This window comes from Aegilops tauschii, chromosome 2 (genome assembly GCF_002575655.3).
Source record: "Aegilops tauschii subsp. strangulata cultivar AL8/78 chromosome 2, Aet v6.0, whole genome shotgun sequence".
NCBI lineage: Eukaryota > Viridiplantae > Streptophyta > Magnoliopsida > Poales > Poaceae > Aegilops > Aegilops tauschii.
In genome coordinates, this window is record NC_053036.3 from 52,361,187 (window position 1) to 52,385,488 (window position 24,302).

Below are 24,302 nucleotides of genomic sequence, written 5' to 3' on the forward strand. Positions count from 1 at the left end.
TTTATTATCCCGGTATTTATTTATGTGTTGTAACTTGTGCGTGGTATCCAAAATTTGTGCGACGGATCAAATATCTGGTTTCAATTGTGTGAGCAGTTTTACTGCTGTTAATTTTGATTTAACTAATTTTCACCCACGATAAAATTTCAATTGAGGTTTCTTTTCCCTGAGTTGCTGCAGCATATGTCTCTTCACGACGTAGATTTTTATTGCCATAACGGCAGACTCACAACCACAACCTCCCGACCTCGTGCGCTAATTACAAATCCTCGTACCCACTTTGCACCTGACTGGTCACACCCGAGGACACCACAGTCTCAGTAAGAGAGATTTGTGAGTAATCATTCGGGCGCAAGATGCCCCAGCACACCGACAACAGTTAGCACTCGATGCCGCACCTAATCCTCGTGATCGCCGCCTCCGCGAAGAGCTAACACTCGAGCGGCAGCATCACGACGATCATCCAGGATCATCACGCACAGGAGCACGGAGAACCCCAGCAACGTCGCCAAACCTCCACACACCAGGACCATGTACCAGTCCGGCATCGCCTCCGCCATTAGAGCCTCGTCTCGAGCTCCTACAAACAGCAATGGAGGAGAAGGAAGAAGAAGTAGAAGCGAGGCCAGGTGTGAGGAAGTAGAGAGGAGCACCGCGATCATTTTATAGCTCGAGATCGGTGTACGGTGGGTGAGGTCCACCAGCGCCACTCGTCGCTCGATCGCCGGTGTTCGGAGGCGAGTCCGCGAGCAGTGCCGACAGTGCACTGGCCCGCGAGGTGAGTGCACGCTGCACCGGCAGCTAGCACGCCGCGCACTACCGCAGTACGGCCTAGATGCCCTAAGCGCTAGGCGTCACCGGTGGAGGAAGCACGGGAGAGCACGCGAGAGAGAAGAGAGGGCCAGAGGTAGAAGAAGAGGCCGACAGTGGGCCCCGGGCCCACCTGTCAGCCAGAGAGAGCATTGTGCTCTCGGGTACGACCAGCGTGTTTTAGTAATTTAGAATTCTTTCTGAATTACTGTATCCACGTAGAAATATCTCGTTTTTCCCCAACCATGGATTTTTCCGCGCAACGCCAGCATACCACACTGTGGTTTTACACCACTTATTGCCCTCTCACTGTAGCCGCATTTTTAATGCATAGTAGGATGATTTATTTTGGTAAGAGCAATGTGTGTTCAAAACAGCTTTTAACAAATCTCGAGGACGAGATTTTTCTTAAGGGGGGTAGTGTTGTGACACCCCAAAACTTTGACCTTGTTTTATTAATTAAAATTTTGCCAGGAAATTAAACTTTTCCATTTGTCTAGATTTACCTTTTGATATTGTGGGTTTTTACCTCAAGTGGAAACTTTCCAAAAGTATTATTGGACTTGTATACTCTCTCTATGAAACAATTCTTTATCAGTGGATTTAATTGCAAGATTGTTTTTCCCTGAGCTTATTCTTTTAAAATGATTTTTCATGAATTTGGAGTCTCTGTTGCACTGCAACCATTTGATTAATGCATTTAAAAATTTCACCAAAATTTGGGGATGTCATGTGATGTTTCCACATCACTTTTATGCAAAAATATCTTTTGGTTATTGGAGATTTTGAGCTCTACATCACTTTTCAAATCTGGTCCAGTAGGTATTTTTGCACTACAACCTATTTAAATATTCCTTTAAAAATTCTTCCAAGTGTTTGGAGATGTCAGTAGATGCATATAATTCAACCTTATGCTAAAACCCAGTGATGTTCTTTGAAAGATTTGAGTGAATCAACCTCATTTTCATTCTGGTCCAACTTAGTGTTTTGTACTGCAACCCTAAGTTATCTTGCTCTAGTAACCCTGAGCTTTTTCCTACTTTTAGACCACCCTGCAAAACCCTTAAGTCCAGGAGATTGGACCCATTGGAGGATTTTTAGTGCATCCAATGATAGCTTTTAGTTTCTGCCCAAAACTGGTTTTCTCAGAAACTTGCACTAACAAGTTTCTGTTTTTGCCAAACTAACCTTACCACCTTCTTTAGCTCCTAAAGAGACTAGGGTCTGGAGATTTTGGCCACTCCAAGAGTTGCCTAAATGCACTTAGCATTCTGTCGAACACTTGGTGTGCACAGTCAGTTTTGGCATGGTTTTTAGTTTGCACTGTGTACCTAATCCTCTAACCTAGTAACCTTGTCCACTAAGATCCTAGCTACTCCTAACCTAGGTCTGCTAATTGCCAGCCGCGCTCTAGCACTCTAGGCTGCCCTGGCATTACGTCGAGCACGTCCCGTGCGTGCTCTGGGCGCGCCCAGAGCGCACGTTTTGCACGTGTGGGCGCCCGAGCCGCCGCGTCGCACGGCCGCCTCCCCGCGCCCGCTCTGGCCTTCCCCACTCGCAGCCAACACGCCCGCCCCCTCCCGCGTCGCAGAGCCGCCCCTGACGCCCTACAGCGCCGCCGTCAGAGCCCGTGGCGGCACGCCGGCGTCGGCAGTAGGCTCCTGCCACGGACGGCGCCGCCCAAACCACCCGCGCGCACCAGCTGCCCTCTTGAACAGGCCGAGCTCATCCACAAACCCGTCGGCACATGCTCGTCGCCGCCACGTCGCCCTGCGGCTACAGCACGACGGTCACCGGCGATCCTATCCACGGCCGTCGCGGGACCCGCCTCGAACGCCTATATAAGGAGGCCCCCGAGCTCCTCCGGGCACTCATGCGACCCCAGGCCACCCCATAGCAACCCCCTCAGCAAGCAATCGGCGGTTGGTAGCCGTCTTCCCCGTCTCCGGCCGGTTCGGCCGCCGCCGCCTTCCGGTGCCGTTCGTCGCAACCAGACATTCCCCCGCCCATCCAACACCACCACCCGTTTCCCCTTGTTCTTGCGGAGCTGCCCAGCGCCTCAGCCTCGATCGGAAACCACCGGAGCCCAAACCCCCATTCACTCCCGAAGCCTCCTCCGCCGCGGAGCTCACCGCCGGCGACTCCCTCCGTCCCCACCTGCCTAGCGCCCACCGGGAGGACCGCCCTGGGCTGGCGGATCCATCCCCGCCCTCAGGACCCCGCTGAGAGGCGCTGTTCGTCGACGGCGATCGCCGGAGCCCTGCCTCCGTTCGGGCAGAGGCAGAGGAGGGAGACGAGAATAGTCAAACCTGACCAGTGGGCCCCCTGGACCCACTGTCAGTGACTCAGCCCCCGCCGACGTGTGTTTTAAGTGGAGGCGTATTTCGCAAGATACGTCTTCGCTAAACAGAAAGCGTAAGCCCCTCCGGAACGTTTTCTTTTTTCTGTTTTGTTTTAAAACAGAACTTTGACCAAACTTTGACTGGCTATATCTTTTAAAATAAAACTTCAAATGAGTTGATTCTTTTTCCTACCTCTCAAATTTCATCTAGTTTATTTTAAGATTTATTTCAAAAATATTTGGGACAACTTTTTGTACTGTTTTTGAAATATTTGTTATTTGAATATCTTCCAAAATAGGAAATGGAGAGAGAAGAAAACTTTCAAAAAGTGCACCCCCCTTGCATACTCTTGAAGGCAAGCATTCTGAACTCTGGCATGATATTTTTGTGTGGTGTTTTGATATGATTACGACACCCCTTGACTTGGATCATACGTTATTTTTATGTGACGATAAAGTCATACGCCTGGGTGCATAATGGAGATGCTTTGCTGTTAGAAATGGACATGCTGATGATAGTAGTCATCCTCGTGAGCTTTTCATGCATACCGGAAGGAAGCCGGGAAAGTCGCTGTCTTGGGTAGACACGAGCTTGTCCCTAGTTCCTCGTCGAGACGAGTGTGTCCGGTATGGCATGGTGAGGTTTGATGGGTGGTGACTTTATCTGTTAATGGAAATATATTTGTCATATGGAGAATACATGGACCTCCTGAGTCGACCGTAGGTCGAGTCTTGTTCAGTAACCCCCATACTTGTTTAGTACTACCACTTGTCCCTGCCGCAGGTAGGGTACGGTTCAGTAAGTTGTCAACCCCGTCCTAGCACACACCGTACAGAGAGGCCATGGTGGAAGATACCGGAGGCCTCCGGCAGGCATGCCACCTGGTCCGGGGGCATGGGTGTTTCCGATTGGGACCGAGAGGGGGGCACCCCTTAGAGCGCGCGATATAAATTTGATCCCATGCTACGTCGAGGTTGTAGCCTCCCCACTTAGAGTTTTGCTTGATAGGTGTTGTGGGTGATTCCAGACACCGGTGAGTTAAGCTGGTGTGTGCAGGTCAGGCGTGTTTTCAATTAAAAGGCCGTAGGCGGGATTAGTCCCGATGGACCAAGTAAATCCGTTACGCGTGGGTATAGAGTACACCCTCTACAGAGGTTAAATCTATTCGGATAGCCATGTCCATGGGAAAGGACTACAGTCTGAGATGGGTCTAGTGACGGTTTTCGGATGGAGAAACGGCTAAACTAGAACATAGTGACGGTCTTCGGATGGAGAAACGGCTAAACTAGAACATTGATTATGACCTGTGTCATGTGAGGATTTTTATTATTATTATTGTGGACTAACCATTTACATTATTTGAATTATTGAGTATCCCTGGGACGGTTCTACCTCCGGGCTACTCACTGCGATTATCATTTATAAGCCCTTTATGTGGTGTCGCTCAGACGCCCGACTGCGGCATGCTTGTTATTTATTTATTTCTAAGCCCTTTATGTGGTGTCGCTCAGACGCCCGACTGCGGCATGCTTGTTATTTATTATAAGCCCTTTATGTGGTGTCGCTCAGACGCCCGACTGCGGCATGCTTGTTATTTATTTATTTATAAGCCCTTTATGTGGTGTCGCTCAGACGCCCGACTGTGGCATGCTTGTTATTTATTTATTCTTTATAAGCCTTTTATGTGGTGTCGCTCAGACACCCGACTGCAGCATGTTTGTCATTTATTTATTCTTCATAAGCCCTTTATGTGGTGTCGCTCAGACGCCCGACTGAGGCATGATTTATCTTATTACCCTTTCGGGGCGTCGCTTCAGACACTCGATCGGTGAATTCTATTTCTACTCCCGTATTGCACATTCATATTTTACCTGCACGCGTGCATCTTGAATTTTTGTTTATTTCGTGACAGACGTTATGATCGTAGAATCTTTCGGAGTATGATTACCCACTATTATATTATACCCGTGTTCATAATGTTTGCGAGTACATTCAAAGTACTCACTGGCTTGTCCCTGGCTATTGTCTTGGCCAGATTTTCTTGCTTGGAGAGGAACGTTGCGATGACAGCCCCGGAACCTACGCAATGATGATAGCAGCCTCGCGAAGATAGGAGTTATCCTGGTCAGCTGTTCTTGTGGGAAATGGAGTCCCACAGACGCAGATGAACCACAAACCGCTTCCGCCATCAACCACTAGAAACCAAGTGTTGTACTCATAGGCCACAATGGTCTTGTACTACATATTTTGTACTTTGCTTGGAATTTCTGTATCAAGTTGGTGCCTCACCAGCTAACAGTAATCCTGGGGCTGGAGAGCACAAGGGCCATTTTCTGGAAAATTATATCCCAAAAACCCGGTCCTGACAATAACCTCAAAACGATAGTGGTAAATCGGTAAGAGACATCATAGATTGCACCATATCTAATAAAGTACGGTTACGATGTTCGGACACACCATTACGCTGTGGTGTTCCAGGTGGCGTGAGTTGCGAAACTATTTCGCATTGTTTCAAATGAAGACCAAACTCGTAACTCAAATATTCTTCTCTACGATCAGATCGTAGAAACTTTATTTTCTTGTTACGATGATTTTCCACTTCACTCTGAAATTATATGAACTTTTTAAATGTTTCAGACTTGTGTTTCATTAAGTAGATATACCCATATCTGCTCAAATCATCTCTGAAGGTCAGAAAATAACGATACCCGCCGCGAGCCTCAACACTCATTGGACCGCATACATCAGTATGTATTATTTCCAATAATCAGTGGCTCGCTCCATTGTTCCGGAGAACGGAGTTTTAGTCATCTTGCCCATGAGGCATGGTTCGCAAGCATCAAATGATTCATAATCAAGTGATTCTAAAAGTCCATCCGCATGGAGTTTCTTCATGCGCTTTACACCAATATGACCTAAACGGCAGTGCCACAAGTAAGTTGCACTATCATTATTAACTTTGCATCTTTTGGCTTCAATATTATGAATATGTGTATCACTACGATCGAGATCCAACAAACCATATTCATTGGGTGTATGACCATAGAAGGTTTTATTCATGTAAACAGAACAACAATTATTCTCTAACTTAAATGAATAATCGTATTGCACTAAACATGATCAAATCATATTCATGCTCAACGCAAACACCAAATAACACTTATTTAGGTTCAACACTAATCCCGAAAGTATAGGGAGTGTGCGATGATGATCATATCAATCTTGGAACCATTTCCAATACACATCATCACTTCACCCTTAACTAGTCTATGTTCATTCTGCAACTCCCGTTTTGAGTTACTACTCTTAGCAACTGAACTAGTATCAAATACTGAGGGGTTGCTATAAACACTAGTAAAGTACACATAAATAACATGTATATCAAATATACCTTTGTTCACTTTGCCATCATTCTTATCCGCCAAATACTTGGGGCAGTTCTACTTCCAGTGACCAGTCCCTTTGCAGTAGAAGCACTTAGTCTCAGGCTTAGGTCCAGACTTGGGCTTCTTCACTTGAGCAGCAACTTGCTTGCCGTTCTTCTTGAAGTTCCCCTTCTTCCCTTTGCCCTTTTCTTGAAACTAGTGGTCTTGTCAACCATCAACACTTGATGATTTTATTGATTTCTACCTTCGCTGATTTCAGCATCGTGAAGAGCTCGGGAATTACTTTTGTCATCCCTTGCATATTATAGTTCATCACGAAGTTCTAGTAACTTGGTGATAGTGACTAGAGAACTTTGTCAATTACTATCTTATCTGGAAGATTAATTCCCACTTGATTCAAGTAATTGTAGTACTCAGACAATCTGATCACATGCTCCCTAGCTGAGCAATTCTCCTCCATCTTGTAGGCAAAGTGCTGTGACATGGGCACGAGTTTGAAATACCAATTTCAACTCTTGGAACATCTTACATGCTCCGTGGCGTTCCAAAAACGTCTTTGAAGCCCCGATTCTAAGCCATAAAGCATGGTGCACTAAACTATCAAGTAGTCATCATATCGAGCTTGCCAAATGTTCATAACGTCTGCATCTGCTCCTGCAATCGGTCTGTCACCTAGCGGTGCATCAAGGACATAATTCTTCTTTGCAGCAATGAGGATAATCCTCAGATCACGGATCCAATCCGCATCATTGCTACTAACATCTTTCAACTTAGTTTTCTCTAGGAACATATCAAAAATAAAACAGGAGAGCTAAACGCGAGCTATTGACCTACAACATAGATATGCTAATACTATCAGGACTAAGTTCATGATAAATTAAAGTTCAATTAATCATATTACTAAAGAACTCCCACTTAGATAGACATCCCTCTAATCATCTAAGTGATCACGTGATCCATATCAACTAAACCATGTCCGATCATCACGTGAGATGGAGTAGTTTTCAATGGTGAACATCACTATGTTGATCATATCTACTATATGATTCACGCTCGACCTTTCGGTCTCAGTGTTCCGAGGCCATATCCGCATATGCTAGGCTTGTCAAGTTTAACCTGAGTATTCCGCGTGTGCAAAACTATCTTGCACCCGTTGTATTTGAACGTAGAGCTTATCACACCCGATCATCACGTGGTGTCTCAGCACGAAGAACTTTCGCAACGGTGCATACTCAGGGAGAACACTTATACCTTGAAATTTAGTGAGAGATTGTCTTATAATGCTACCGTCGAACTAAGCAAAATAAGATGCATAAAAGATAAACATCACATGCAATCAATATAAGTGATATGATATGGCCATCATCATCTTGTGTTTGTGATCTCCATCTCCGAAGCACCATCATGATCACCATCGTCACCGGCGCGACACCTTGATCTCCATCATAGCATCGTTGTCGTCTCGCCAACTATTGCTTCTACGACTATCGCTACCGCTTAGTGATAAAGTAAAGCAATTACAGGGCGATTGCATTGCATACAATAAAGCGACAACCATATGGCTCCTGCCAGTTGCCGATAACTCAGTTACAAAACATGATCATCCCATACAATAAATATAGCATCATGTCTTGACCATATCACATCACAACATGCCCTGCAAAAACAAGTTAGACATCCTCTACTTTGTTGTTGCAAGTTTTACGTGGCTGCTACGGGCTGAGCAAGAACCGTTCTTACCTACGCATCAAAACCACAACGATAGTTCGTCAAGTTAGTGCTGTTTTAACCTTCACAAGGACCGGGCGTAGCCACACTCAGTTCAACTAAAGTTGGAGAAACTGACACCCGCTAGTCACCTGTGTGCAAAGCACGGCGGTAAAACCAGTCTCGCGTAAGCGTGCACGTAATGTCGGTCTGGGCCGCTTCATCCAACAATACCACCGAACCAAAGTGTGACATGCTGATAAGCAGTATGACTTGTATCGCCCACAACTCACTTGTGTTATACTCGTGCATATAACATCTACGGAGACACCTATAGAGCACCTTTATAATCACCCAGTTACATTGTGACGTTTGGTGGCACACAAAGTGTTCCTCCGATAAACGGGAGTTGCATAATCTCATAGTCATAGGAACATGTATAAGTCATGAAGAAAGCAATAGCAACAAACTAAACGATCAAGTGCTAAGCTAACGGAATGGGTCAAGTCAATCACATCATTCTCCTAATGGTGTGATCCCGTTAATCAAATGACAACTCATGTCTATGGCTAGGAAACATAACCATCTTTGATCAACGAGCTAGTCAAGTAGAGGCATACTAGTGACACTCTGTTTGTCTATGTATTCACACATGTATCATGTTTCCGGTTAATACAACTCTAGCATGAATAATAAACATTTATCATGATATAAGGAAATAAATAATAACTTTATTATTGCCTCTAGGGCATATTTCCTTCAGTTCAATGGCTGAAAACAGTCACCACTTGGAGAGCACTATATAAATAGGCCTTCTTCTACCTCTAACCCTAATCCTTTTGCCTAGGACTACCCATCATTTTCAAACGCCTCATTTTACTCATTCCTCTCAGTACCTCCACCTAAACTTGTTGATACTTTGGGGATTGAGGGAGCAAAAGGTATGATCTACACTTTGACCAAAACAATTCGTATTTTCCGCAAGATTTCTTCACCAATGACTTGTTTCTCTTGGAGCTTGGGCTCCTAGGTGGTTAGCCTTCGTCCAAAAGCTTCATTTCTTGTGGTGTGCTCCGAAGATGTATGTGAAGGTGTGATGTTCGCCTTCAAGACCAACCCCGAATGATTTGAGGCTCATCCGTTGGAGTGGTGCCAAAGTACTTTGCATTATATGTTGTGGGCTTGCTAATTATATTGTTTCCTACCTTACTTTGCCTTGAGCTTGCTTTTCATATAGGTTGTGTTCATCTAGATGCATATCGAGAGAACTTAGTTTACCCGTAAATTGGTAATTAAGCTTAAATTTTGTAGTCTCCTATTCACCCCCTCTAGTCAACCGCATTGATCCTTTCAACTTTCAATTTGTCATTTCAAGAATAGGCAGATTATAGTTTCTTTTTCTCGGAGTGATCTTCATATGCTTGTAATGCCAATAGTATGCACAAACACATGATAGCAAATCGTAGTTGTAAATTCAAGGATTTAGATCTTCTTCGGAAGAAAAGGAAGTTTTACACCTTATTCGAAGATTCTACCAGCAATACATGCATGATGCTAAGGCACGACACCAAATTTATGTTTAAATAAAAATCTTGCCCTAGAGTGTGTTTGTGGCCGTAAGATTTTCTTCCCTCGAGAAATTTTTCTGTAGAATAGGATGCTCCTCTCACCCGCTATTGTTGTCGCTCGTTCGCCATACATGCCCCTTTGCACGCCCTCTTGAACCCCCGTCCCGCATGTGAACGACACCATTCACACGCCCACACAAGGACACATGCAAATAAAAAAAACATCAATGCAGTCGTGTTATGAGACATTTACTTATAATTTGTCGTTTCGAGAATAGACATCTCTTGCATATATTTAGATGATTGCTTTTTCTCCAGGCAATCTTCGGATGATTGTAACGCCAATGGTATGCACAATATACATGCTACAAGTCGTAGATGTAAACTCGATGATTTGGATCTTCTTTCAAAGAAAACGAAGATTTACACCTTTTTCGACCATTCTACCAACGATACATGTATGATGCTAAGGCACAACACCAAATGTAATAAGTTTGGCCAAATTTAATTTATATGAAAATTTTGCCCTTGACGTATGTTTGTAGCAGTAAGATTTTGTTCAACCATGAATTTTCTTTGTAAAATAGGATGCCCCTCCTATGGGCCGCCGCCGCTCGCCCGCCACAAACTATGTTGGATCCATGGCCCGCAAGAGCATGACGCCATTCGTCCACCGGTGCGGCTGACAAGTATAAATAGGGAAAAACACCAGTGTAGTTGTGTTATGATACATTTACTTTCAATTTGTCATTTAGGAATAGGTATCTCTTTCATATATATATATATATATGATTGTTCTTTTCTCCAGGAGATCTTCAAACAATTATAAATGCCAATGTTATGCAGAACACACATGCTAGCAACTCATAGTTGTAAATCCGAGATATGGATTTTCTTTTGAAGAAAACAAAGATTTACACCTTGTTCGACAACTCTACCAAACGATACACATGCTAAGGCACAACACTGAATGCAATAGTTTTGACCAAATTCATCTTTATGAGAAAGTCTTGCCCTTGACGTGTGTATGTAGTCAGTAAGATTTTGTTCAAGCAAAAAATATTCTTTATAAAATAGGATGCTCCACCCACTGGATGCCGCAGCTCACTCGCGACACACTCTCTTGGACCCGTGCCCCAGAGGAGCATGAGACCATCCGTCTACCCGTGTGCCGGACGCGTACAAATAGGGGAAAACAACATCAATGTAGTTGTGTTATGAGACATTTATTTTCAATTTGTCGTTTTGAGAAAAGATATCTCTTGCAATTGTTTTTTTCTCCTTGTGATCTTTGGATGATTACACCACCTATAGTATGCACAACACACAGCTAGTAAACCCAATGATTTTGGATCTTCTTATGAAGAAAACAAAGATTTACACCTTGTTTGACGATTTTTGTAACTCAAGAGGATCTTAGCACTGTAGAAAGAAAATACATGGGTTGTGCATATGGCAAAGGTCATTTTCTTTGGCAAACAAAGGCAATATGATTATATCGCCAATAGTATGCACAACACACATGTTAGCAAGTTGTAGATGTAAATCCAAGGATTTAGATGTTCTTTAGAAGAAAACGAAGATTTTCCACCTTGTTCGACCATTCTACCAACGATACATGTATGATGCTAAGGCACGACATCCAATGCAATAGTTTTGGACAATTTTTTTAATGAAAATTTTGCCGTCCACATGTGTTTCTGGTGGTGAGATCTTGTTTAACCGATTTTTTTGTTTTTAAAATAGGATGCTCCTCCCATCCGCTCCCGCTCGCTCGCTACGCATGCCCTCTCCTGGACGCGCGCTCCTCAGGAGCATGGCACCATCCGTCCATCCATGTGCCGGACGCATACAAAAAAAAAACAATGTAGCTGTGCTACGAGGCATTTACTTTTAGTTTGTCGTTTGAGAACAGATATCTCTTGCATATATTCATATGTTTGTTTCTTCTCCAGGCGATCTTCGGGTGATTGTAATGTCATGCTACCAACTCGTAGTTGTAAGTCCAAGGATTTAGATATTCTTTTGAAAAAAAAACATACACCTTGTTCGACGATTCTACCAACGACACGTGTATGATGCTAAGGCACGACACTGAATGCAATAGTAGCGGCGAAACTGAATTTCATACGAAAACCTTGCCCTCGTCGTGTGTTTGTGGCCATAAGATTTCATCCAACCGGGAAATTTCTTTGTAAGATAGGATGCTCCTTCCACTTGTTGTCGTCGCTTGCTCGCCCCACACACTCCTAGACCAGTGTCCCGGGGGAGCACAGCACCATCCGTCCGCCCATGCACCATTAATGTAGCTGCGTTATGACACATTTACTTTCCATTTGTTGTTTCGAGAACGGATATCTCCTGCATATATTCAGAAGATCGCTTTTTTCTCGGGGCGATCTTCGGACGATTACAGCGCCGGCAGCATGCACATTGCACAACCCGCATGCTAGTAAACCCGAGGATTCGGATCTTCTTTCGAAGAAGACGAAGATTTACACCCCGTTTGACGATTTTTGTAACCCAAGAGGATCTTATATTCTGTGCATACATCAAAGGTCATTTTCTTGCGTGAACATAAACACAGTGGTGACTTTTTTGCTCTCTCTCATGAAAAAAAGTGGTGACTTTTCTTGCCAGAAGGGTAGGCGACTCGGTGGCCACGGGAAGGAAATGTGACAGCTGCTCATCATGTCGTTAACGGCGAAGCCAGCAAGCACAGGAGAGGCAAGAGAACAGAGCACACAGGCCACCTTTTTTGCCACCCCAACCAAACCGCCTCGCCCTCTCCTCCTCTCCTCTGCCCGCCCCACAAACCCCATACCCCAGTCAGTGCGCGAGTACGTACGCCCTCGGCTCTCCTCCCTCCCACCCGCTGCCTGCCGCCGCTCGCCCACCACGCGCGCACGCCCATCTCGTGCGCGCCCCACCTAACCCGACGACCCCCGCAGGAGCACGCCGTCGTCCGCCCGCGCCCGCTCCACCGCCGTCGGCATTGCGAGGTGCACGCGCGAGACGATCGTCTTCTCCTCTCCTCCTCTCCCCAGACGGCCCCGTCCGCCGCGCTCCCCCTCACTCTCGCCCCTCCCCCGTCCCTGCAGGAGCGCGAACTGAAGGCGCGGCCCCGTCTCCCTCCGCCAGCCCGCCTCCTTGGTTCCGGCTCCTGCGCACGGAGAAGCGGCTCGTCGGCTCCACGGCGGTGGCGGCCAGCCCTGGCGCGCCCCTGCTCCCGCGTCTCCACATCTTCCATCGTCGCGGTACGAACCTACCACGCCGCTGCACGCGCGTGTCTTTGTTTCATTCTCGTCATCTCAGATTAATCGCAACAGCGGCATGGTTTTAGTGGACCGATTGCTGTACATATTGTTGTGGTAGAAGGCCCAATTCGTTTACCGATTTATCCGGGAATTTTTTTCTTCAGTTGCTCGCTAGTCGCTACTACTCTGTTTGCGAATTGTCTGCAACTTTGTGTGGAACCATCTGCCATTTCTTCGATTTTCCTCCCCTTGTTGCCAATTGACCGCCCGGGGAGATCTTTCCACGACAAAGAGAGGGATTCCTCCTTGCCCCCCTAAAAATCCCCGTCGGGCCTCGGTTTTTCCTCATTGTACCAAAATGAAGCCTCGAGCAAGTGGTTCGCTGCGGCGGGGATCTCCAATCTGGGGTTGCAACTTCACGGGGGTGGAGGAGGATCACTGCAGCTTCTCTGTGACGGGTCTTCCTAATTACAGCATTCGGCGATAGCTTTTGAAGTTCTTGAACAATTATTCCACATGCAAAGCTGTACTCACTGCAGAGCATTTTCCTTCCTTTTTGGGTGTTTTTACGGAGCTTTTCCCTGTTCATGTCCTGTTCGTCTCCCAGAATCTTACTACTGTATTTCTACCTTTTCCTCAAATAATTTACGGAGCTTTTCTTAGTGTTATCGGTTTCAATTCCATTCGTTTTGCTCGCCTTTGATGAAAAAAGTGTCTAGTAATTTCTGTTCGTGCAAATGCAAATTCCGCCCCCGGTTTCGCCGTCGTGGCGTCAGTTCAATTAAACCCAACCCCTTCATGCTGTCTCGGGCTACGCACATACTTACTCTTTTGCAGCAGCCGTAGACTCCCGGCCCACGGTTGGCTTCACTTTTGTTTTGTGCGCACACTTGAATGCAGTAGAACTACCTTTAATATGCTGCTAATCGTACTTGGTTTGTCAGGCCTTTCATACGCCCCCATAAACAAATTGCTCCCAAATGATGGCCCAAATCACTGGGGAAAACATTCTACTCTGGTTCTTCATGTTTTGCTTAGATTAGTTGTAAGCGTGGTGAGTAAGGATCTGGCATCTTTGCCCCGCAAAAAAGAAAAAGGTCTGACATCTTTAGGCAGAAATGCTGGTAGTGGCAGTAACCCCCTTTGCAATTACCCCCCGCAAATTTGTATTATTGTCACCCATTGCCTCTCTGAATTGGTCTGGTCCAGTCCAATCGCTATTCTAGCTCCCAGGTTTAAAGAACCAGGATCAGAGAGCCCAGTCAGAGGGCTTCAGAGATTCGTGTGATGGGGAGGGGGCATGATTTGACGTGGTTGTTCATTTAATCCGCAGCGGTGGAGGTGTATGCAGCACGACTCTTCTGTGCTCAGCTTGCGTATGTGTCGCCACCTGCTGAATCTCGTGGGGAAGGGGATGTGTGTGGGAGTGGTCTTTCTTGTGCCCTGCGGTCCGTGGCTTTTCCTTTCCTCCCTGTGCAGGAGGTGGCATCCCTGCCTGCCTGCATTTATGATGCTGCATGCCTGGTTTTGTGCCATCTGATCTGAGATGTAAAGCTGCACCCCTTGCATGCAGTATTTACTATAGCATTTCCCGTTATAGGAAAACAGTGGAGTGGCTTGTGAATTTTGTGGTGGATGGATGTTTCATGGGCACCCTGTGTCCTACAGTTCGACTCCCCTGCTTCTTGGGCTTTAGGGAGGGTTTTTTCCACTTGTGTTGCTGTTTCTTCTCCTTTGTGTTTCCTGGGTTTGTTATCGTAGTGTGCTCTTTCTTGTGGACACCGGCATTGCCCCGATTCTCTTGGCTGGATGGTAGGGGGCAGTGCTAAGTGGGAATATTTGTAACTCGTGGTTCTTCAGTTGTGCTGTATGATTTTGACTGTACTAGGATGGGCTTGCTTGTTTACTCATTCTTGTACCTTGACCTGAGAATTACTTGCATGGAACTGACTGCTGATTCTTCTTTTTCTTCAGGAGTTCAGGGTGTATTTCTGAGGGGAGCGTATGAACTTCGATTGAGTTGAGTTTCGTCTGCTGTAATTCCGTTGTAACTAACAGCAGCAAAGAAAGGGCGTCATGGTTGAGAAGGTAGTCGGTGTAAATCCCTGCTTGAGTTCTATCATGGCACAACTTTTGATTGCTCATTTACATCAAAGTGTGATTAAAATCTACAAGTTCTGTAATAAACAAGCCATTTGTTTTGAAGCCTTGAACATCCAGTCTAGCTCAAATAAATAGAACCCTGAGTATTACTTTAATTGCTCATTTACATCAAAGGGTTTGTTATTGGTAGTGTGTTGCTCCTTTTGGAGACTAGGGTAACTAATCACCACCGGGTTTCCCGGGTCTCTTTGCTAGACAGTAGGGGGAAGTGCCATGAGAGTATTTGTAACTCGCACTACAGGAATAAGCTAGTTTACCGTCAGTGAGGTTCTTTGCCGTCAGCATAACGTCGGGGCAGACGGCAAAGAGCTGTTTTGCCGTCAGTGGATGACGGCAAAGAATAACTGACGGTAAGACGAATAACAGACGGCAAAGAATTACAGACGGCGAACGTACGCAAAAGGTGACGGCAAAAATGAGACAGACGGCACCCGGACGGACATCAGTGACAGTGTACTTTGCCGTCAACTCATCCGTTAACTGACGGCTAAGATTGTGAGTTCGCCGTCAGCTCCGCTAACTTGCAGACGGAAAAAAAAAACACGGCCACGCAGCACATGCCCCCGAAGGAAAAAAAAGGGTTTGCCGTCAGCGAGACCAGTGGCAGACGGCAAACAGCCCAGTCCACTGATAGCCCGGTCGGACGCGCCGACAAAAAAAAAAGAAACAGATCGCAGCGCCACCCCTCCCCTCGACCCGCACCACCAGAACAGAGAGCAGCGCTAGGTTCCAGCGCCGCCGCCGCCGCCCCCTCCTACACCGCGCCCCCAACCCCTCCTCCAATGGCCGCACCGTCGCCGGAATCTCCTCCCGTGCCCTAGCGCCGCCGCAGGGCACCACCGCTGCAGGGCACCACCTCCGCCGCTGCTGGACTGCAAAGGAGAGGCAGCTGCACGGCCGCCGGGCACCATCTCCCCCTCTGCCCCATCTGCCCCCACGGTGAGCATTCCTTCTCCTACCCCTCTGCCCCAGATGGATGGATGCATGGCTGCATGGATGGATGTATTGATCGATGTATGGATGTTGTAATTGGAGAAAATAGTATGTGCTCATTTTTGCTACACGCATTTGTTAGAAATTCTGTTCTATTGATGATTTTGCACTCCTTAGCATGATGAGATGGGGAAAAAGAATCTGTAATCTAGTTCTGTTGATGATTGTTAGCATGGAAATAGTATTGTTGTTATAACTAAAGGAAATCTTGTTTGAGCAATTAGAGTATGTCAAAAGTTCAAGTGAAAATTGTATCTGTAACATTGTTGCCTACCATATAAAATAATTAATGGCCACAAGGATTTCATGCTTACTGCCGTAGTACATTTACAATAATGATGTGGATTAAATATAGGTACATCTGATCCATATTGTAACTAAAATGTAGATACTGTATATCTTTGTTTTTACGAGTGTTGCCTTTGTTCAAATGCTTGTCCATAAGATCTGCAGGTAAACCAATTATATGAAGAAGATTGATGCATCCTTTCTTTATACTTGTTCATCTTTGTTTCTGTTCAAATTTTCCGCGAGTGCTTATGTTGGTTGTGCTGGTGCTTTGATGTGCAGGGATCAATCTTTTCACCTCCAGGAGCACTGTTGGTCCTGTTGCCGTCGCCATCGCCGTCCACTACCTCCTCTACGGATCATCTAGGGGTGAGCTCTTTGCTGTCTGTAATCGCCAGACGGCAAAACTGCTGATTCCTGTAGTGTTGTGGGTCTTTCCGTTGTGCTGTGTGATGTTGACTGAACTATAATGGGCTTGTTTGTTTACTCATTCTTGTGTCTTGAGCTGAGCATTACTTACATGAAGCTGACTGCTGTTTCTTCTTTTTCTTCAGGAGTTCAGGGTGTATTTCTGAGGGGAGCGTATCACATTTGATTGAGTTGAGCTTTTCGTCTGCTGTATCTCTGTTGTAACTAATAGCAGCAAAGAAAGAGCGTCATATGATTGAGAAGGTAGTCAGTGTAAATCCCTGCTTGAGCTCTATGCTTGTACAACTTTTGATTGCTCATTTACATCAAAGTGTGATTAAAATCTACCAAGTTCTATAATGAACAAGCCATTTGTTTTGAAGCCTTGAACATCCAGTCTGGTTCAGATAAATAAAAACCTGACTATTACTTCGATTGTTGTTTCCTCATAAGCTAAAGGAAAAGTTGAATTTCCTTTTGTGCCACATCACATAGAACATCTCATTTTTTCCGCACTGACATAGTGAACATGATGAACTTTTGACATATCATGCCCTATGTGGTTCTTTTGAAAGCTGCTGACATGTTTATCTCTTATGCAGATTGAACATCACACAAGTCCAAAGAACATAATAGCAATGGGATCTCGAAGCATCTGCCTTCTCATTCTTCTTGTGATCATCATCCCCAGCTCTGTCATGTCTGAATCAAGTGATATAAAAAGTTTGTTCACTCTGAGGCACTCAATTGCTGAAGAAAAAGGTTTCCTTCGCAGCTGGTTTGATTTAGAAACTCCCCCTTGCAGCTGGTTAGGTATAACCTGTTCGGGGCGTAGCGTTGTGGCCATAGACTTGTCCTCCATGCCACTCTACGTCCGGTTTCCTTCATGCATTGGGGCATTCGAGTCGCTTGTTCTGCTAAACTTAAGTGGGTGTGGGTTTACCGGTGAGCTTCCAGACACCCTGGGGAATTTGCAGCGTCTTCAGTACCTAGAACTGAATGATAACCAGCTTATTGGGAACCTGCCTGCCTCATTATATACCTTGAAGATGCTGAAAGAAATGGTGCTTGACAACAACTTATTACATGGACAACTGAGCCCTGCAATTGGTCAGTTGCAGCATCTCACCAAGCTGTCCATATCCGGGAATTCCATCTCCGGTGGCATTCCTACAGAGTTGGGCAGTCTGCAGAACCTAGAGTTCCTGGACCTTCACATGAACAGCCTAAATGGATCGATACCAGCAGCTTTTCGTAATCTGTCTCAGCTGTTGCATCTTGATCTAAGCCAGAATAACCTCAGTGGATTAATATTTTCTGGAATAAGCTCATTGGTGAACCTTATGTCACTTGATCTGTCCTCAAACAATTTTGTGGGGCCAATACCTAGGGAGATTGGTCAACTGGAAAACCTTCGACTGCTGATTTTGGGCCAAAATGCGTTCACCGCGACCATTCCAGAAGAAATTGGTAATCTGAAGCGGCTTCAAGTACTTCTGCTCCCTGAATGCAAGCTCACAGGCACCATCCCTTGGTCAATCAGCGGTCTTGTAAGCCTGGAGGAATTTGACATATCAGAGAACCACTTCGATGCTGAACTCCCAACATCAATCGGTCTGCTTGGCAATCTGACACAGCTGATTGCGAAGAATGCAGGGCTCCGGGGGAGCATACCGAAAGAACTAAGTAACTGCAAGAAGATTACTCTCATAAATCTGTCATTTAATGCCTTCACTGGCTCCATCCCTGAAGAACTTGCAGAACTGGAAACTGTTATCTCTTTTTTTGTGGAAGGGAACAAACTATCAGGCAATATTCCAGATTGGATAAGGAACTGGCCACACGAGGAAGGATCGAGTCCGGAATGATGATATACGAGATAGAGTTGGGGTAGCACCAATTGAGGAGAAGCTTGTCCAACATCGTCTGAGATGGTTTGGGCATATTCAGCGCAGGCCTCCAGAAGCTCCAGTGCATAGCGGACGGCTAAAGCGTGCGGAGAATGTCAAGAGAGGGCGGGGTAGACCGAATTTGACATGGGAGGAGTCCGTTAAGAGAGACTTGAAGGATTGGAGTATCACCAAAGAGCTAGCTATGGACAGGGGTGCGTGGAAGCTTGCTATCCATGTGCCAGAGCCATGAGTTGGTTGCGAGATCTTATGGGTTTCACCTCTAGCCTACCCCAACTTGTTTGGGACTAAAGGCTTTGTTGTTGTTGTTGGATAAGGAACTGGGCAAATGCAAGATCTATATCAGTGGGTCAAAACTTGTTCAGTGGACCTTTGCCATTGCTGCCATTGCAGCATCTGCTCAGTTTCTCTGCAGAAACCAACCGCCTCTCAGGTTCTGTCCCTGCTGAGATGTGTCAAGGCAACTCCCTGCAAACACTCATACTGCATGATAACAATCTGACTGGAAGTATCGAGGAAACTTTTAAAGGATGCACAAACCTCACCGAGCTGAACTTGCTAGGTAACCATCTTCATGGAGAGATACCAGGGTACCTGGCTGAGCTGCCTTTAGTTAGTCTGGAATTGTCCCTAAACAATTTCACAGGAATGCTGCCTGACAGGTTGTGGGAGTCATCAACTCTTTTGCAGATCTCTCTCAGCAATAATCAGATTACCGGCCAGATCCCAGATAGCATTGGTAGGCTGTCCAGCTTGCAGAGGTTGCAGATTGACAATAACTATTTGGAAGGACCCATACCACAGTCTGTCGGCTATCTACGAAATCTGACTATTCTGTCTCTGCATGGCAATGGGTTATCTGGGAACATTCCAATAGAACTCTTCAACTGCCGAAACCTTGCTACACTGGACCTGAGCTCTAATAATCTGACCGGGCACATCCCGAGGGCCATATCTAACTTGACATTGCTCAATAGCTTGATTTTGTCTTATAACCAGCTCTCTGGTGCTATTCCGGCTGAGATCTGTGTGGGGTTTGAAAATGAGGTTCACCCTGACTCGGAGTTTGTGCAGCATAACGGTCTTCTTGATCTGTCATACAACCGGTTGACTGGTCAGATTCCGGCAGCAATAAAGAAGTGTTCTATGCTGATGGTGCTAAACCTGCAAGGCAACTTGCTAAATGGCACCATTCCCTCAGAGTTTGGTGAGCTGACAAATCTTACAAGCATTAATCTGTCTTCTAATGGATTAGTTGGACCAATGCTTCCTTGGTCTGCACCATTGGTACAACTTCAAGGCCTTATTCTATCAAACAACCACCTAAATGGCACCATTCCTGTTGAGATAGGCCAAGTTCTTCCCAAAATTTCAATGCTAGACTTGTCCGGTAATGTACTTACCGGAAGTCTACCCCAGTCTTTGCTGTGCAACAAATATCTGAACCGCCTGGATGTCAGTAACAACAATCTCTCTGGGAAAATTTTATTCTTTTGTCCCATGGACGGAGAATCCTCAAGCTCACTGCTGTTCTTCAATTCAAGCAGTAACCATTTCTCAGGGACCCTAGATGAGTCTATCTCGAACTTCACACAACTGTCTTCTCTTGATATCCACAACAATAGCCTCACTGGAAGCTTACCATCAGCACTCTCTGATCTCAGCTTTTTGAACTATCTTGACCTCTCAAGCAATGATTTCTATGGTGTCATCCCTTGTGGTATTTGCAATATATTTGGCCTCACATTTGCCAACTTCTCTGGTAACCACATTGACATGTTCAGCTCATCAGATTGTGCAGCAGGAGGTGTTTGCTCCACTAATGGCACTGGTCGTAGGGTGGCTCATCCATCTCATCGAGTTCGAAGATTAGGGATCATTTGTATCCTTTCACTTGCTGTCATCATTGTGTTAGTACTTCTCGTGTTTTATCTGAGACACAAACTATCGAGGAACAGTTCATTGGTTATTGCGCCCGCTGGTAAGGCCAAGGCTACCGTTGAGCCAACCTCAAGTGATGAGCTCCTAGGAAGGAAGTCACGGGAACCTCTGAGTATCAATCTCGCAACTTTTCAGCATTCACTGTTGCGGGTCACCGCTGATGATATACTGCAAGCCACAAAGAATTTCAGCAAAGAACACATCATAGGCGATGGTGGCTTTGGCACTGTCTATAAGGCGGCACTCCCTGAAGGTCGGAGAGTCGCGATCAAGAGGCTTCATGGTGGCCATCAGTTCCAGGGTGACCGTGAATTCCTAGCTGAGATGGAGACCATTGGAAAGGTGAAGCATCCAAACCTTGTTCCCCTGCTTGGTTACTGTGTTTGTGGCGACGAACGGTTCCTGATCTACGAGTACATGGAGAATGGGAGCCTTGAGATATGGCTGAGGAACCGAGCAGATGCGGTTGAAGCACTTGGATGGCCAGACCGTCTCAAGATCTGCCTCGGGTCTGCCCATGGGCTTGCTTTCCTTCATGAAGGGTTTGTGCCTCATATCATCCACCGGGACATGAAATCAAGCAACATCTTGCTGGATGTAAACTTTGAGCCGAGGGTCTCTGATGGCCTCGCACGGATAATCAGCGCGTGCGAGACTCATGTCAGCACCGACATCGCCGGTACATTTGGATACATCCCCCCAGAGTACGGCCAGACAATGAAGTCCAGCACGAAAGGCGACGTGTACAGCTTCGGCGTCGTCATGCTGGAGCTGCTTACAGGACGGCCACCCACAGGGCAAGAAGACTTGGAAGGTGGTGGGAACCTTGTTGGCTGGGTACGATGGGTGATCGCTCGCGGAACGAGGAACGAGCTGTTTGATCCTTGCCTGCCAGTCTCAGGCGTGTGGCGGGAGCAGATGGTGCGCGTGCTCAGCATCGCCCTGGACTGCACAGCCGACGAGCCGTGGAAGAGGCCAAGCATGGTGGACGTGGTGAAGGGCCTCAAGATGACCCAGGCGATGGAGTGCGGACCTCTGGTGGTGACGGTGTCCAGGGGCGGCACGTAGAGCTGGCCTCGTAGCACTGTTCTTGACAGTGATGTGATGTAATAATGTAGGCTGATGGTAGGTAACTTGTAGCTGTAGTTGGGACAAATGCTGGAGATTGTAAAAGAGATAAACCAGTGTTGCTCATGTTCAGGCTGTAGTTGGGACAAATGCTGTTGTAATCTGTACTGTGTGTCAGTCACTCATGGCAGCATGGGTGTTTCACAAGCTCTGAAGATGGTTGTGCTGAAAGTTCACTTCTCCTTTCTTTTGTTTATGCATTTTAGAGAACTTGTAGTTCTAAGCTCATGTTTTTTTATCTCTTTTACCAGATCCAGAGCTCTTCTGATTTGATGTTGTCCGCGCTTTGCTGCTGCTTCTGTTTTGACTGATTTTTTTCTGTGTCGTAGTCCACCATAGAACTCCAAGTACTGTTTATATCTGTTTGCCAGAATATGCTCTTCTGCTCTTCACTCTTTCTTTCGGGTTCATGTGGCCATACCATACTTGCAGTAGCAGTATCTCTTGCAAGGCCAGCTGAATCTTGAGAAGAAACGACGCAACGCGGGAATGAGCAGTTGAGAATTCAAGTTACTGCCTACATTACGTTCCTAGAGGCTTCTAATTTCAGTACTTTCAAGCTAGTTGCATTTTTTTGTTTGGTTTAACAATCTGCTCTTCTACATATATCAGAAACACGAGGAGCAAGATGTCTTACACTGAAGCCTGGAGGAACTATGCTCAGGTAAAAGGCAGGGCATTCTCTTCATAGACTAGAATTTATTCTAAGGGTGACAATTTTTTCTCCATATCCCTAGATTCTGTAGAGTGCTGGCAGAATGGCTCGTGTCGTTCTTGTTTCTGTGTGTATCTCTGGTGCCAGTGTTTCTACATGGTGATTTTTCTGTGTGTTTCCTACTTTTGTTCTGATGTAGAAGGAGAGCATCACAGATGCTAATCTTTTCTGCTGTCATACAGGCAGTACCATTGCTCCAGGTTTAGGGGTAGAATTCAATCAGATTTTCTATTGATCAGGGAGCCGCTAAATGTAAATTTTCACATTGACACGAGCTAACTGCATCATCTTTCAGCCAGCAAGGCTACCCTACCCAAGGAATCTTTCCTGTTACTTAGGCCACTTTCTGACGATTCTTTGTTTGCTTAGCATCATATTCAACCCCTCGTTTCGTAGATATTTTTCTTTCTAATTACTCCCTCTGTAGACTAATATAAGATCAGCAATGAACTCTTTTCAGTTTGCTGACTTGTACCTGCTGATGATATGCAGCTACTGGGCTTTCAGGAATCAGGTGGCATCTCTGCAATTGTTGCGCTAGGAGTCAAGGTGTGTCGTGCTGACTTGACATCTCTGCAATTTCAGGAATCAGGTGACATCTGTGCAATTTCAGGAATCAGTTTGCTGACTTGACATCTCTGATGACTTGCCACCAGCCGTGCTGCTCGACGCCCGCCGCCTCTGCCATGCGCCTCACCCACGAGCTACGGTGGGTCTGCCGCGGCCGAGAGCACGGCCTCGTCATTGAGGTGAATAACCCGACACCTTCTCACTGGATTTGTGCTGGTCTGTGCGTTATCAGTGTGATGATCTTATCTGAGTTTATTGCACTTCCAGCCATCTGCTCCATACTGGCATAATTATGTGGAGAGTTGTACAAAAACTGCAAGTGCCAAGCGGGGCTCGCTTAACTAGGAGAATCATCTTCCCTGTTGACAAGTCAATGGTGACCAAATGATGATAGCCATGGCCTGGTCCGTCAAACCCCTTCGAGAGTAGTAGGCACCCTTCACCGTTAAGCTCAGTGAGGCGAGTGACAGCGAAGCTAGAAGAACGATGAGGCGGCACGAGCTGGTTTCGCCGTCTTGTTGCTTGAGCGGCCTCGTGCTGCTGCTCCTCCTTGCGCTGTCGGCTCGAGCTCAGCGGCAAGCGCAGACAGATCCGTCCGAAGGTGCGTGGCACAAACACAGAGTATTTCAATTTCGTCCCTCTTGCCGCGCTGGAATCGACTTCAGATGTAGTATAAGTCTTCCTCTTGTGTACAAGCACAGTGGCCGCGCTGAACGCCATCTTCTCGAGGTGGGGCCTGCGGGCGTCCACGGCGTGGAACATCAGCGGCGAGCCTTGCAGCGGTGCCGCCATCGACGACACCACCGACATAGATAATGACCCAAACTTCAACCCGGCCATTAAGTGCGATTGCTCCTACAATGCCAGCACCATCTGCCACATCACCAGGCTGTAAGTCGCTCCTTTCGACACCAACTCCATTGGTGGGTGCATGTTCGCTCCATGAGTGATGCGTTCAGTCTGGCCATCACTCTACGGATGATAAGCTGTACTTAATATGCAATTTAGTACAACCTCTGTATCAAAATATAAGACGTTTTTTGGTTTTGCATTGGGCATAAAAAAATATCTTACATTTTGTTACGGAGGGAAGATAAGACAACTGCACATTGGAAG

General features: G+C 46.2%; 1 protein-coding gene across 1 annotated transcript; it reads left to right on the top strand.

The window, feature by feature from the left end:
- Nucleotides 1-12,636: 12,636 nt before the first annotated feature.
- LOC109770931 (leucine-rich repeat receptor protein kinase MSP1) lies at nt 12,637-22,052 on the top strand. Its single transcript, XM_073507938.1, has 6 exons — nt 12,637-12,815; nt 12,915-13,070; nt 15,045-16,172; nt 16,797-17,186; nt 17,525-18,759; nt 19,150-22,052. The coding sequence occupies exons 4-6, from the start codon at nt 17,175-17,177 to the stop codon at nt 21,839-21,841; spliced, it is 3,939 nt and encodes a 1,312-aa protein (XP_073364039.1). The 5' UTR covers nt 12,637-12,815; nt 12,915-13,070; nt 15,045-16,172; nt 16,797-17,174; the 3' UTR covers nt 21,842-22,052.
- The last annotated feature ends 2,250 nt before the right edge of the window (nt 22,053-24,302 follow it).